The sequence below is a fragment of the Spermophilus citellus genome (assembly GCF_964194105.1).
Source record: "Spermophilus citellus genome assembly, chromosome: 6".
Lineage (NCBI taxonomy): Eukaryota > Metazoa > Chordata > Mammalia > Rodentia > Sciuridae > Spermophilus > Spermophilus citellus.
This window is the reverse complement of record NC_138187.1, coordinates 135327672-135342708: the sequence shown is the minus strand read 5'-3', so window position 1 is coordinate 135342708 and position 15037 is coordinate 135327672. Positions and strand designations below refer to the sequence as shown.

At 46.9% G+C, this 15037-nt stretch overlaps 1 protein-coding gene across 1 annotated transcript in view; it reads left to right on the top strand.

Moving 5' to 3' along the window:
* Nucleotides 1-15037, top strand: part of LOC308651311 (maestro heat-like repeat-containing protein family member 7) — a gene marked incomplete at its 3' end in the record, with an annotated part of 39843 nt that overhangs the window by 22416 nt on the left and 2390 nt on the right. Inside the window, exons 15-18 of the mRNA XM_081298228.1 lie at nt 9624-9764; nt 10314-10490; nt 10743-10901; nt 12332-12433. Coding sequence (XP_081154354.1) covers nt 9624-9764; nt 10314-10490; nt 10743-10901; nt 12332-12433 — 579 coding nt within the window. The remainder of the gene's footprint in view (nt 1-9623; nt 9765-10313; nt 10491-10742; nt 10902-12331; nt 12434-15037) is intronic.

The window sequence follows — 15037 nt, the reverse complement described above, 5'->3', positions numbered from 1 at the left end:
GAAGAGGGCGGGGGAGGTGGTCCCTCTGAAAGGCAATGGATTCCTCCTGGGAAGGCCACTGGCCAGAGGGGGCAGCCTGTTTGACTTTCCCTACCTCCCAGAAGGATTGGGGGATGTTACTAATAATAAATCATTAGGCTGGACACGGTGGCACACACCTGTAATCCCAGCAGCTCCAGAGGCTGAGGCAGGAGGATCGCAAGTTCAAAGCCAGCCTCAGCAACAGCGAGGTGCTAAGCAACTCAGTGAGACCCTGTCTCTAAATAAAATAAAAATAGGGCCAGGTGTAGTGGTGAAGGCCTGTAATTCCAGTGGCTCCGGAGACTGAGGCAGGAGAATTGTGAGTTTAAAGCCAGCCTCAGCAATGGTGAAGCGCTGCTTTGCAGCTCAGTGAGAACCTGTCTCTAAATAAAATACAAAATAGGGCCAGGGATGTGGCTTAGTGGTCGAGTGCCTCTGAGTTCAAACCACCCCCTGATCAAAAAAAAAAAAAAAAAAAAAAACAAAAAAACCAAAAAACAAAACAAAACAAACAAACAAACAAAAAAAAACTTTGTTAGATTTTCTTGAGTTATAGGATTTGATTTCTTCTGCCCTGACTTTATGGAACAACACAGCTCTTTCCTTCAGCCACATGAGCCTTTGAAAATTGATCTTGGCTCAGTACCCCAATTAACTCAATGTTAACTCAAGTTACCTCACAGGAAATCTATATAAAAGGTGGAAAAAGTAAATACAATATTGCAAAATCATTAATCATCACAATGCACAAAGGAAATCACTTTTAGTTTTTTGTCTGTATGAAAGTGTGTGTGAGAGGGTTGAGATTATTGTCTCTTAATATTCTGTGTCCCCCTCTCTTCAGGCCTCTATCTGTGTCATTCTGTGTTCTTTGTAAACATAACTTTCAGTGGTGATAGAATATTTTATCATAAAGATGTTCTATAATTGGTTGGACATTCTGTTTCTAATTTTATCTTATTATGAATAACACCGTAATGAGCATCTCTGTGCAAAAGCCTTTGCCCATGTGTCAGATTATTACCTTAAGTATTGACTATAATAAGTGGAAGTATAGGTTCAAAAAGCATAAATGTCTTCTCTGACTTTTGATACTGACACCAAATTGCCTTCCAGTAAAGTTGTACCAATTTATACTTCCACCAGCAGTGTTTGGGCAAAAGTTTGGGACAGTTTCTGCCTCATCACAGCTTTAAATAGGCTTCTTTTAAAATCTAAGCAAACTAATTTAAAAACAAACAAACAAACAAAAAAAAACAGGAACTGGATTATTTTGAACAATGATAGGAGATAACACAATACTAATGCTAGAACATAAACAGATATTATCCTAATGTGACCTCATGTACCCTTATGTGGGTTACAGGGCATTTGAATCTCACGGGAAGGTGCTACTGCTGTGTGCTAAGATGTGCATGCTGGTGTGGGTGCTGAGATGTGCATTGAAGGATGTACATCATGTTGGCCGAATGCTTGCTCAGGATGCAGGAATGAGGGCATGTAGGAGGCGGGGGTCTGGCTGGAAGAGGATGCCTAGTGCCCTGGGTCTCAGGCGTTAGTGTGTATCACGTCACCTCATCTCATTGAGGAAGCAGTTCAAAATGCAGATTCCTGGGCCCTGTTCCCAGAGACTTGGATTCAATAGGTCTGGGGTAAGACCCAGAAGTCTTCCTTTCCTGAAAGTACCTCAGTTCCTGTTGTAGTACAGGGAGTCCTTGAACCCAGCTTTGAGAAATGGCACCAGGTACAAGCCTGAGAGAGCAGTAGGTATCACAAGGTGACTGACTGCCACTCTGTTAGAACAGTAGTTCTGAACCCTGGTGGCATATTAGGGTCCTGTCGGGAGCTTTTTTAAAATGCTATTGCCAATGATCCTCCCTTCTTTCCCCACTCTCTGCCTTGTTCTTCTGTTTGAGTTGGTCTAGGATGGGGTCCAGGCATCAGTTTGCTTAGAACCTTCCAAGTCCTGTGTTTTAGAAATGCAGCTAGGACTGAGAACCACCCTACAAGTTCCCCCAAATGCACAATACCCACATAAACAAGTGGACACAGGAACAGGTGTTCACTCCTCTGTCACCTGTTTTGGAGCTTCAGGCTGAGGAGGGGAACGGAGGGGACAGTTTGTTTGGGAAAAGGCTCAAAGGGGCTCTAGGCAGGAAGATGGGTGGACCCCATTCATAGCAATTAAAGAGGTATTTCAAATTGGAGAACCGTGGGGTTTTAGGTACTGGGTAAGAAAGTGGGTCAAGATCTAGAAGCTCTCAAACATTTCCTAACCCTTTGAAGCTCCCAGCTTGTTGTCTTGGTATCTTCATCCATTTCCCTGGGCTAAGCACAAGCAGAAACATTTCAAAAGGCCCTGTACCAGAGCCCAGCTGTTTTCATTCTCATTGTAACTGTGGAAACGATGTTATTAACTCTATTTTGTAGAGGATGAAAACTGAGGCCCAGAGAATTTAAGAAACTCACTAATTAGTAAGTAAATTAGGGCAGATCTGCCTGCCTGACAGGTGAAAACCTTTGCAATTTGTCCCTGAAAGCTTCTTTGCCATTAATATAGAAGCACAGACACCCACATAAGCATGCCCCCAGGTGTGCCTGCAAAAGCAAGTGCAGACATCTTCAATGTAGCTGATGAACTTTGATCTTCTTAATGTTGTTTTAAATAATCTATATACATGTATAATTTTTTTTTGTACCAGGGATTGAACTCTGGGGCACTAGGCCACTGAGCCACATCCCCAGCCCTGTTTTGTGTTTTATTTAGAGACAGGGTTTCACTGAGTTGCTTAGCTCCTCACTGTTGCTTAGGCTGGCTTTGAACTCATGATCCTCCTGTCTCAGCCTCCTGAGCTGCTGGGATTACAGGCATGTGCGACCACGCCCGGCTATACATATACAATTTAACACAAGTATACAAATGAAACCATACACACAGGTTTCTTTATTTAAAAAACAAACAAACAAAAAACACCTTTTTTTTCCTACTTTTGCCTTCTTGTTTCCTACCCAATGAGACCTATACCCCCGGCTCTTCATCCCCAGATATCTCTCAGGCAACAAATAGGCATCTCTCTCCTGTTAAAATACACACACACACACACACACACACACACACACACACACCCCACACACACAGTGTTGCCAGATGGTTTTCCAAAGTAATGATGTGCGCTCATGCTAGTAAAGTGTGAGAGAGCCTCCTGATCACTTCCACCAAGGGTTAGCTCTTTTTTTGAGATGGGGTCTTGTTATATAGCCCAGGCTGGCCTTGAGCTAGTGATCCTCCTGCCTCAGCCTCCCGTCTTAGCTCTTCTTACATCCAAATTCATATCTCTCCCGATGGATGTGAAACAATGTCTGTTTGCTCTAGTTTTCAGTTCTGCGTGGAATTTTGTGACTTGAACTTGCCCTTCTCTGAATTCCTTCCCATCTCTTTTGCCCATCAATCATCCTATTGATTATTGTTTGACTTTTTCTTGCTCACATAAACTTTCTGGGTTTGATCCCCAGCAACACACACACACACACACACACCCACACACAAATACACACACACACACAAATACACACACACACTGGGGAGTGTGGGGGGACTACTTTAACTCCTGATGTTCCATTTGCATTCCAATGTCTTTCCACCACATGAGCTCACAGGCTGCTGTGTGGAGGTTGCAGTGCTGACGAGAGCCCTTCCTAGTTGCCACATCACACTGACTCTGCGTATCATGGTATCCACGCTGACATATGCATTCCAAAACCATGAATGTCTGGCCCAGGCATCCTCAACCCTGGCTGCATAGTTGGATATTTGGGAGAATGTATAAATAAATAACACTGACGCTTGGACTCCAAATCAGACTCTTGGTGGGTGACATGGGATCCAAAGAGCAGCAGGTTCTCCCGGTGATTGTAATGTGCAGCCAGGGCTGGGGGCCTTGGAGTCACTATGTTTCCAGAGTTGTTGGTTGAAGGCCCCTGTCCCAATAGACCAGGCTCAGTCACCTGTTCTCATATGCCAATCAAAGACTCACGCTGTGGTGGAGGGAAGGAGAGGATATTTTAATCAGTGTGGACACCCCAGGAAGAAAAGATGTAGGGGTTTGGTGACCAAAGATCTGTCTTAAGGAATGACAGAAACTTTGAGGTTTTTATAGAAAAAGGGAACAAAGAAAGGGTTGGGGACTTGTAAGGCTGGGGGATTTGAACAGCCAGTAGAGTAAGTCATCTGGGTCAGACCATGGTCTCGGGACTGGTTCCGTGAAGCTCTGGGGAGGTGATCCCATCTTGAGGGGGTGACTCAGTTCCCAGTGAGATGATTGTTCCTGCTTAGGGGCAGCCTGGGTTCCGTCATGGGGTTAATAGCTCCTGCTTACGGGGACCATCTTATGGGGTGATCTGTTCTGAGAGGCTGACTGTTGCTTGGGGCAGTTTCGGTCACTTGTCATAAAGATGCTTATCAATCAATCAGACCCCGTGTGGTTCCTGGAATCCAAGGTAACTGCAAAAGAAGGTGGTTCAGAAGGAAAACAGGTCAAAAGGCAAGTGGAGTCAGAAAGGGACAAAATGAAATTGGTCAATGACTGGACCCGCCTTCAAATCCCCCTGTCAAGTCACATTCCATGTCTGCTGGGGGGAGGGCAGAAGGCCATTTCCTGCTGATAGGGGCCATGTGGGAGTCTTGGAATGGAAGACCTTGATGGGATAATAAAACTCTGTCCCTTTTATACCAGAGGCACTTTGTTCCCATGCTGGTCCCAAACAGTACGAGCACCAGCCTTACAAAGGAAGTGAGCAGAGGTCACTTAGAGGAAAAGGAAGGAAAATAACACTGTCAAACATTAAGTGCCTCCATTTAGAAGGAATTGATTTTAGCCTACTACTGAAAGGATCTATTGCTGAGGCCCAGCCCAGTCAGCAAACAAGTTAGACCAGATCCATAGGGAGTAAGGAAAAGACAAAGAAACAAAGAGTGACGGCAGTGTGATTCATGATTATCTAAGGCGTCTGGCGGAGTTGTGCTCTCTGAGGTCCTGGGGGGACCATCATCCAATGGGATTCTCTTGATCCTGCCGAGGGTCAGGAGGGCTGTTTCCCGGTGGTGCCCTTTTACTCTGGTGTGGTGGATTCTCGGCTTGACACCGCCATGTTTTAAAGAAGCGTGAGTGATTCAGAGAACATCGGAGGGCCTGTCCACTTTTTTTTTTTTCTTCTTTTTTAAATCTGCTGGTCTTCTGGGCCCTGATATTTCCATGTCCATCTCCCAGTTGAAAAAGGTGCAGCGGGTCCTCAGGGGAGGAGGATTTTGCCCTCGAGGAAGCAAAGTCACAGAAGTTAGAACTTGATTAAGCTGCTCTACTTATGCCTGATTTTATTTTCATATTTTAATTGTGGGGACTGTGGCCCTTTATGGAAGTCTCCAAAGGGTCTCCCACAGTTAATGGCAGAGGGGCTTCATTGCAGCCCCCCTAATGCGAAGGAAAGTAATGGGCAGTACCTTTTCCTATGTTAGAACAGTTTCTTGACAAATTTTGGCTAAAGTCCTCTGAGAGTGTGGCTTATCTTCTCCATCTTTCCTACCTGTCGAGGTCTCCAGGCTGCGTGTAATCTCCAGCAGAATCCTAGAGCTCCACTGGCCTGCTGCACGGCCTCAAGAGACAAACGCAGGGCCATTGTCACATTGTATGGAGTCAGACAGGCCATACCTGGGAATGATGCCCTTTAGTAGAGCCTGTACCACTTCCAAGGCTTTTTCCACCCTACTGAGGTTGGCCTTGACCCAGTTAGAAGAGGTGTCAACAGAAACCAGGAGACATTTAAAGTTTCCAGCAACTTTAGGCATCTGAGGGGAGTCTACCTGCCAATCTTCAAAGGGATTTGGCCCACACTGTTGGGCCCCTTGTGTTTGGCCCAAAGTTGGCATCTTTTGGCACAAAGACAGTCTGCAGGAGTTGATGTCCAAGGATGTTTTATGTCCTTGCTAGTAGAGGCTGTAAGTCCCCGGCCCCCTCTCCAACTCTTTCTTTCTCTCTCCCTTCTTGGGTGTGGACAATCAAAAGGCATATTTTGAGTCAGCATAGCATAAATGTTAACCCTTTCCCTTTGAAAGATCGAGGGCCCCAGTAAGGGCTACTAATTTGGCCTTTTGAGGGGATAACTGTTAGGAGGGAATCTGACTCAATAACATCTTGTAAAATTGCTATTGCGTACCCATTTTGGTATTTTCCATGGTTCATGAAGCCACTTCTACCTGTGAGGAATTCCCAGTCTGTGTGGTCAAATGACTGATGTCAGGTCTGGTTTTCTGAAAAAGATAGAATCAAGAACTTCCACAGATCTATGGTGCGGGGTAGGAGCCTCGCGACCTGCTGACAGACAGCAGGGTCTCTCTGCTTAAAGTTAATGTTGTTTGACGAGACACATTAGGCTCATCTAATTAGTTTGCCTGTTATGTACCCAAACTCCCAGCAGTTAGGCAGTATCTGCCTTTTGTTCCAGCAAGGTTAAAATCTGATGTGGCAAGTATATGGCAGTACGTTGTCCAAGTATTAAGTTTTCAGCATCTTTTAGCACATCATACATGGTTGCTGTTGCCTAGCAACAAGGTGGCCATCCCTTGGCTGTGTGATCACCTGCTATAAGAAGCAAGCTACAGGTTGGGGAGCTTCATCCAGCAACTAAACAAGAACTTCCAGTCCAATTTCTCGCTTACATACAATTTAAATGGCTTTTTAAAGTTAGGCAGTCCCAAAGTGGAGGCAGACATCAGTCGGTCACTTAAAATTTCTTTGAAGTATAGGTTGGATTTCCTTGGGTGTCTCCCGCAGCAGATATTGCTTTAGGTGGGGGCTTCGCTGCACCCTCTTTTAAAAGAACTTTTAACTGGGAGAGCATTCTTGGCTTGGCCCATTGGCCTACACGGCCTTGTTGATAGATTGAAGAACTTTGGCATTGACTCACCCCTGCTGGCTTCTCCTGGGTTTATATCAGCTGAAGATGAAGTGCCTGTTCTGGTGGCACTTTTATGGCTTCTCCAAGGAGTTTACCTGATCATTGAGTTTACAGAGTCGGTCTGTCCCTAGCAGTGGAACTGAACATTCTGATACACACAGAAAGGCATATCAAAACCGTGGGGTCTGCAAGCAGCAGGGGAGCTGCAGCGTTTCAAGGGGTCAGCAACATTCCTTCTTCCCCTTTAATATTTGGCAAAACAGCTCCAACTATAAAGTAGTATAATAATTCAGTGATTTGTTTGGGGGCTGCGTCTTTTGCATCTGGTATACACATAGGCCATACTGTATTATATTAATAAATCATCTTTTTCTTAGTCATAGGTTTATAGCTATAATTAGATCATGGATCACAGATCATCATTAGACATCTAGAATTCTCCCTAGGGGGCTTCCTAATGGTATAGATTTAGTATTTCCCATTGTTAGGCAAATTACAACAGAGATCTCCCAAGCCCTGATTCATCACCTATTTTGTGTCTGTTTTTTCTAGTCGGTACCATAGGATTTCAAATTTCCTTGTCAAAAACAAATAGCCGGGCACAGTGGCACACGCCTGTAATCCCAGTGGCTCGGGAGGCTAAGGCAGGAGGTTTGCGAATTCAAAGCCAACCTCAGCAATGGCAAGGCACTAAGCAACTCAGTGAGACCCTGTCTCTAAATAAAATACAAAATGGAAGTGGGGATGTGACTCAGTGGTTGAGTACCTTGAGTTCAATCCTCAGTACCCCCCCAAACAAAACAAAACAAAACAAAACCAAAAACGGCCTATGCCCAAATAGCCCCAAAATGCTCAAATGACGAAGACCAAAGCAAAGAGCAAGGTCCTATTGGTAGGTGCCCTGTTGGTAGAGGACTTCTCAAGGGCTTTTAATCATTCCAAGGCATGAAAATTCTAAGGTTCTCTTCTCTGCTTCACAGGTAGTGGTAGAAAGCAGAGCAAACTGGCCCAAAGTGGAAAGATAAGAAAATGCCCCAGGGACTGGGGTTGGGGCTCAGTGGCAGAGCACTTGCCTACCTTGTGTGAGGCACTGGGTTTGATCCTCAGCACCACATCAATCAATCAATCAATCATATAGAGATGTTGTATCCATCTACAACAACAACAACAACAACACCTTGTTACTGGAGTCCTTGGGTGAAGCCCCTTGCCCTAGTAGATCCCAACAGACCAGGCTCAGCCACCTGTTCCCATATGCCAATCGAAGACTTACACAGTGGTAAAGGAAAGGAGAGAAGCTTTTAATCAAGATGGCCACTCCAGGAAGAGGAGACATAGGGGTGACCAAAAATCTGACTTCAAGGGATGACAGAAACTTTGAGGTTTTACAGAAAAGGGGAACAAAGACAAGGGTTGGGGGCTTAGATGTCTGGGTTTTGAGCAGCTGGTAGAGTAAGTCATCTGGGTCAGACCATGGTCTCAGGACTGGTTCTATGAAGCTCTGGGGAGGTGATCCCATCTTGAGGGGGAGACTCAGTTCCCAGAGGGATGACTGTTCCTGCTTAAGGGCAGCCTGTGTTCCCTTATGGGGTTATAGCTCCGGCTTACGGGGACCCTTTTATGAGAGGCCGACTGTTGCTTGGGGCAGTTTTGGTCTCTTGTCATAAAGATGCTTATCAATCAATCAGACCTGTGTGGTTCTTGGAATTCAAATGGAGTCAGAAAGGGTCAAAATGGAATTAATTGTTTAGGTCAGTGACTGGGCCTGCCTTCAAGCTTTGCTTGCTTGATATTGCCCAGCTTGATCCCAAGGTACCCAGTGCAATGGAATAATAGTGGCAAAGATCTTATAATAACTTCCCTCTACCTTCTCTCTTCCAAAAAGTATTATTCTGGGGACCTGTCATTGACTTCTCTCTTTTCATTTTCTGACTAAGGTGTGCTTTGCAGCACTCATGAGACATCTCTTCCCCATCCCCACTGGCTGGAAGTCTAGACCCACCTCACCCATGCCTGGAGCAACTGAGAAAGATGCATGCCAATCTCTTTCCTGGGACCTCCTGTTGGCCATAAGCAATGCTTCTCACCAATGGGATGCTCCTCCCAAGTTGCCCTTCCCTCAACCCTGCCACACTCCTGCTTTGCCACACCCAGTTTTCCCAACTGAACACACACACACACACACACACACACACACACACGCGCTTCTGTGAATTCCTCCCCATTTCCTTTGCTTCTTGTCCTATTGAACTGTTCGCCTTCCAGTCTGTAAGACTTAGATGTGCATTCAAGTTCTCTTTATTCAAGTTCCACTTCTTTATAAATTTTCCTTTAGCACCCACTTAAAATAATTTTTTTTTTGCTTGCTTTTGGTTTGTGCCACATTGCTATTGTCTGGAGATGTTCACAGGTGGTTGAGTGAGTCTTTGCTTCCCAATGGAAACATGAGGATATTTGAGAACTGACTGAGGTTTCTTACTTTTCTCATCCTGAAATGAAAGGGTGGGAAGACCCTCTAACTCTGGTCTCTCCACCGATTCTTCCAAAGCCTTAAAACCGTCTTTACTCGTGAGCAGGAACCCAGATTCAGCGTCACTGGGAGTTGTCTCCTCCTTGTGCACCTCACTATCTTTCTTGGCCTCCTTTGCCAGCTGCTCCAGTGCCCAGATGTGGCAGCCATTGTGGATGACATTGCCACCCACATTCTAGCAAACTGGTTCAAGTGTGAGGAGCTAACCACAGTGAAGCTGTTGCTGCAGGTGACAGAGGTCTTCGCAAAGCACAAGAACTTGGTAAGATGAAGCAGAGGCCAAGGCAGGTTCTCAGGAAGTATTGTCATCTGGGAGAGGAAAAGAACCTGGAGTTCAATAGACAGGGTGGGACATACCCTTGGAATCAGAGACCAGATCTTCCTGAGGCCAGTCCACCAAGCACAGGATCAGGGCTTGGGCCATTCCTGCTCCCTCCCTCCCCAGGAGAGGCCCTCTGAGGAGGCTGTCCCATGGGTCACTGAGGATAATCTCAGCCAATCCCAGGATCCCACATATGCCATCTAGGTCTCCTGAATACCAGCCTCATCGTCAGGCAATGAGGAGGGGAACTTCTGGTGTCGTGGGAAGGCGGCTCCTCTGTCTTCTCCCCTTTTCCCACGGAGGGCAGAAATCATCTGTCCTCCTGAGCAGCTCATGCTGACCAAACCCACTTGCTGAACCAGCCCTAGTTCCAGGGTGAAAATTGGCAGTGTGCCCGGGGCTCTGGCTTGTGGGGCTTGGACTGAAAGGAGAGCAGGAAAGAGCATTTCCTGAGCGGCGATCACGGTCACCCCGGTCACCCCTCCACAGGTGAGGCGGCTCTCCATCCTGCAGCCGCACGTGCTGAGATGCTGCTACTCCTCCTGCCACTGCATCGTGGAGGAGACTTTCCTGACGCTGAATCACCTCCTGGAGGACCTCACCTGGCAGCACTCCTCTTTCTTCCTGATTCAGCTGGCCTTCACCCTGAGCTCTTTCCTGGAGGAGGTGAAGTCCCCTGAGGGGTCCCTCTTCCTCTAGGCCTCTGTGAGAGGAGGAATTGGGCAGAATTCCCTCGAGCTTGACCTAGTGCTCTTCTGTGGGGAGGGGACTGCCTCTGCGCTCTTGTCTCATGACTGTCGTGTTACTGGAGAATCAAAGCAGATCTCGGGGGAGGAGCAGCCCAGGGACTCCGGACCCTGGGTGACCAGTGGACAGATGCAGAGGTGTGTTCCTTGCATGTGTTTTTTTCTGACCCAGGAGCCCGAGGATCTGCGCCTGATGGCCTTCCAGGTCTACGGGAATCTCCTGTCCAAGGTCAAGAAGAGACACCTTGTCTTCCCCTTGAAGCAGCAGATGCTCAACTCCATAGTTCTCCTTGTGCTGCACCTGAAGGATGTGAATACTGATGTGGCTCAGGTGAGAGGCCAGCCCTCAGAGCCTTTGTTTGGTCCCCAATTCCATGGTGGGTAAATATTGAGCATGTGAGCAGTGGCTATGGAATCCACTAGTCTCTGACCTCAGAGAGTTTCCAGAAGAAACTGGAGATGACCTCAGCGACTTGGGAGACCGAGACAGGAGAACTGCAAGGGTTAAGGCCAGCCTCAGTGGCTTAGTGATACCCTGTCTCAGAATAAAAAAAATAAAAAGGGCTGGGGATGTAGCTCCGTGGTACAGTGCCCCTGGGTTCAATCCTCAGTACTGAAAGAGAGAGAGGGAGGGGAGGTAGGTGAGGGGGGCGGAGAGACACTAGAGATGACAAGATACGACACCAGAGTTTTCTCCAGCTCCTAGCTCCATCCAGCTGGCCACCAACTTGCAGTAGAATATTGTGGTTGTGAAAACTCTGAGGAGGAGCATCTCATGGACTGATTAGTACCAGTCCCTCTCTCTGTTTCCCTGCCCTTGGCTTCTGCAATCTTCTTTGAGACCACTTTCTGTGCCCCTTAGTGTGGACAGGCTCCCTGGGGAGGCCAGTTCCAGTTGGAGACAGTGTTGTGGGCAGAACAAAGAGAGCTGGATGGGCCAAGCTCTGATCCCAGGAAACCAGAAGTGGGCACTGCAGCTAGAAAACCCCCAAACCGGCTTAGCTTGTAAGAGGACACTCTGTTCTCACAGAGCAGCGACTTTGCCATTTCTGAGGCCTCTTTGGGCTCATCTGAGGATGCTGTGGAACAAGTGCTTGAAAGAAATTATCCTGTGGCTCAGGGCCCCTCCCAGTGGAGTCAGCAGTGATATTCCTGAGAGAGCTGACCCTGATTCAGAGCAGTGACCACCAGTTGAAGAATTAAGACATTGGGGAAATCTAAGCCAGGCACAGTTGCATGTGCCTGTAATCCCAGCAACTTGAGAGGCTGAGGCAGGAGGATCACAAGCTCAAGGCTAGCCTTGCAATGTATCAAGACCCTGTTTCAAAATTTAAAAAAAAGAAAATTAAAGGTGCTGAGAATGTAGCTCAGTGGTAGAGTATACCACAAAACAAGACTTTGGGTAAATGTGATTTCAGAGACTGTTTTAAGCATGGGAAGTTGGTGACTGAGGTTAAGAGGTGGAGAGTCCCATTGCTCTGGGTCTCTATGCAGTATCACAGCAATTGGAAAAGTCACTTTTGTGTGTGTGTGTGTGTGTGTGATTTGCAAGTTCTCCTTCATGGGTAACAGGGGTTTTCAATACAGCCAGATGCCTAGATAACTCCTGTCTTGCTCCTAATCCTGGATCCCTATCTGTTCCCTGAGTTTCCATCTCACTGGAGTTGGACAGACTGTTCTCTGTCTCCCTTCTGGGTGCCCCTTCATGGCTGCCCAACCCCACTTGCATAACCCCTTATGCCAAGCCTCTTGTCTCCCCAGATCTGCCAGCTCTCCCTCTGCCACACAGCCACCTTACTGGGCTGGACAAAGTTGAAAACAGTCTTCACCCAGAGAGATGTGTTTACCATTCTCAGGATCCTGGTAAGCCAGCTGCCGACTCACCATTCTGCCCCCGTGCAAGGGAAGGTGGCATCCCCAGCACTCCGGTCCTTTCTCCTGTAGCTAGGGGTTTGCTGTGGTGGCCACAGCAGCAGTTCAATTATAAGCCGGTCATCGAGCATTTGCTTTGTGTGGGGGCACTTAGATGGTACCAGTCCCTCTGTTTCCTCTGCCCTTTGCTTCCAAGATCTTCCTTTGCCTTCTGTCCTCCTTGCTTCCCATCTAAATTGGAGAACCAGGCACACATGTGGATAATTTCACAAAATTTTGGTAAGAGAGGGTTGTACTTCCTAGTATAATGGAGGGCCCTCGGCTCAGTCTGGGAGTTGAAGGAAACCTTCCTGGAGGAGGTATCATCTTTAGAGGGAGACATGGAAGGCAGGGTGACACTTAGGCAAAGAGAAGATATCAGGAGTAAGTGCAGGCCAAGGGGACACTATACACAGGGATGTGGAGCTGAGGATTCACTTTGTCGGGGACCTTCCACATATTACCTTACAGAACTTGATCCTCCAACTGCCCTGAGAAATAAGGCCTGTTGTGTGGGGAATTCTAAGTGGCTTGGAAACATTCAAGTAGGGGGCAGAACAAATGGCTGCAGGGCCATGCAGGAAACGCTAGCCAGAGAAGCAGACTGTGTAGACTGAAGACTAAGACCTGTCCCGTAGCCTTTGTGCATGGTCAGATGCAGCACAACTGGATAGAGCGCATATTTGGTACCACCCTCTTTACTCCTCCAAGTGAAATTCATGAATCTTAGCATCTACCCATGCTTCATATTTCCCAAATAAGCAGAATGCCCTAACTCCAAAGGACAAATGAAAGTAATTTATTTAAAAAAAACCCAGCATGCATAAACATATGTAATATAAAGGACATAATATAATGTATGTGAGTGCTTGGTTCCATTTCCCTTGAAGACATAATGAAGGCTCCTTCCCCTTTTGCACAGAATCACTGTGAACAGATCTGCTTCTGGTGCAGAGTCAGATCAAACATCAAAGGAAGCTTTATTGTTGGTGATTTGATTTCCAAAGTGATGAATAATTTTTGCTAACATACTGACACTGTCATCTCTCCCTGAAAGTTTAGTTTTGGGTTTGTCTTACAGATGCCTTCCTAGAAAACCCAGTGTATGCTTGAACTGTGTAAAAGCACTCTGTAATATCTGAATGACCAGGCCAAGGTCTGGGTACAGATTCTAAATAGGTTTTGATTGATACAAATTCATGTATCAGTCAATATAGTCCCCAGTTGAGCACGGGTTGTTTCCCTAAGAGAAAATGGGCTCAGGGTGGCCAGATCTTCCAAATGTTGAGAGCAGAAAATCCTGATTCTAGGTGACATTTCCCACATTTATGTTAGCAAATAATTTGCAATGTAAAACATTATGTGGACTAAATGAGAAGGTCTGCAGGCTGGTCTTGGGTCCTGGGTGGCAGCCTGCAGTCTGGGCAGGAGAGCCCAGGAGTGGGAGACCGTGCCACATTGTGCCATGAAGGTTTGGTGCCACAAGGAGCAGGATGTGGTGCTACGGGCAGCAGGAGCCACTGAAGTGTTCAACAAGGCAGTGGCATGGTTGGAGAGCTGTGCACTTTAGATAAATCCCCCGGCCCAGGCTGTGGAATCAGAGGAAAGGTTCCAAGGGACAGAATTAGGGGCCTCAGGGAGAGATGAAGTCATGGATAGGATTAGCTGGTTGTGGAGACTGATTGAATGTGGAGCGTGAAGGTGGAGGCCACTTGGGTTTCTGACCTGAGTGGACACTGGTGCCATGGAGCAAGGTCAGGAATATAGGGCAAGGTCAAGTGTGAGAGGAAGATGGTGGACTGATTTTGTGCCTGTCAAGTTTGTAAAGTCTATGGGTGGATCTAGAGCACTGGAAGTTAGGAATATATCACTGAATCCTGGGGCACGTGCTAGAGACGGGATTTGTGAACACTGAACACACCTCCCAACGGTTGATGGAAGTTGTAATCACCGACCCAGATCTGCTCAGCTAGGGAAGTGGCCAGTGGGTCAGGAAGCTTGTAAGTCAGCCCGGGATCCCAGGAAACACCAGTTCAAGCATCCTTTGAAGGACATTAGGAAAGAAAGTCAAGTGAAAAGTCAAAGGAGAATAAGAAGAAAGGGATCCTGTCACGTAGGAAAGTTCCAGGCAGCAATAGGTGGCCCGCAGTAGGACGGCAGCATGAGTTTGGGAGCAGCCAGACCAGAGTGCAGGCTGGGTTTGGACCATGGGAGCTAATGGTGACCCTTGCCTAGTCAGGGTTGGAGATGTAGGAAGAGGGGACTGTGGTGCAAAATGACAGATTTCCTGGGTAACTTCAACCGTGGCAGAGGTGAGCAGGAGGGCAGGCTCAGCCTCACATCCTCCAACCAGAGCAGCACCCCTTCTGATGCAGGGGACATTTCCAGTTAGGATTTTTATTTGAGGAAAAGATCCTGCTACCAAAAAGTTGGAAAAAGGGGCTGGGTTGTAGCTCATGTGTGAGGCACTGGGTTCCATCCTCAGCACCACACAAAAATAAATAAATAAATAAAGTAAATGTATTGTTTTCATCTGTAACTAAAAAACTTTTTTAA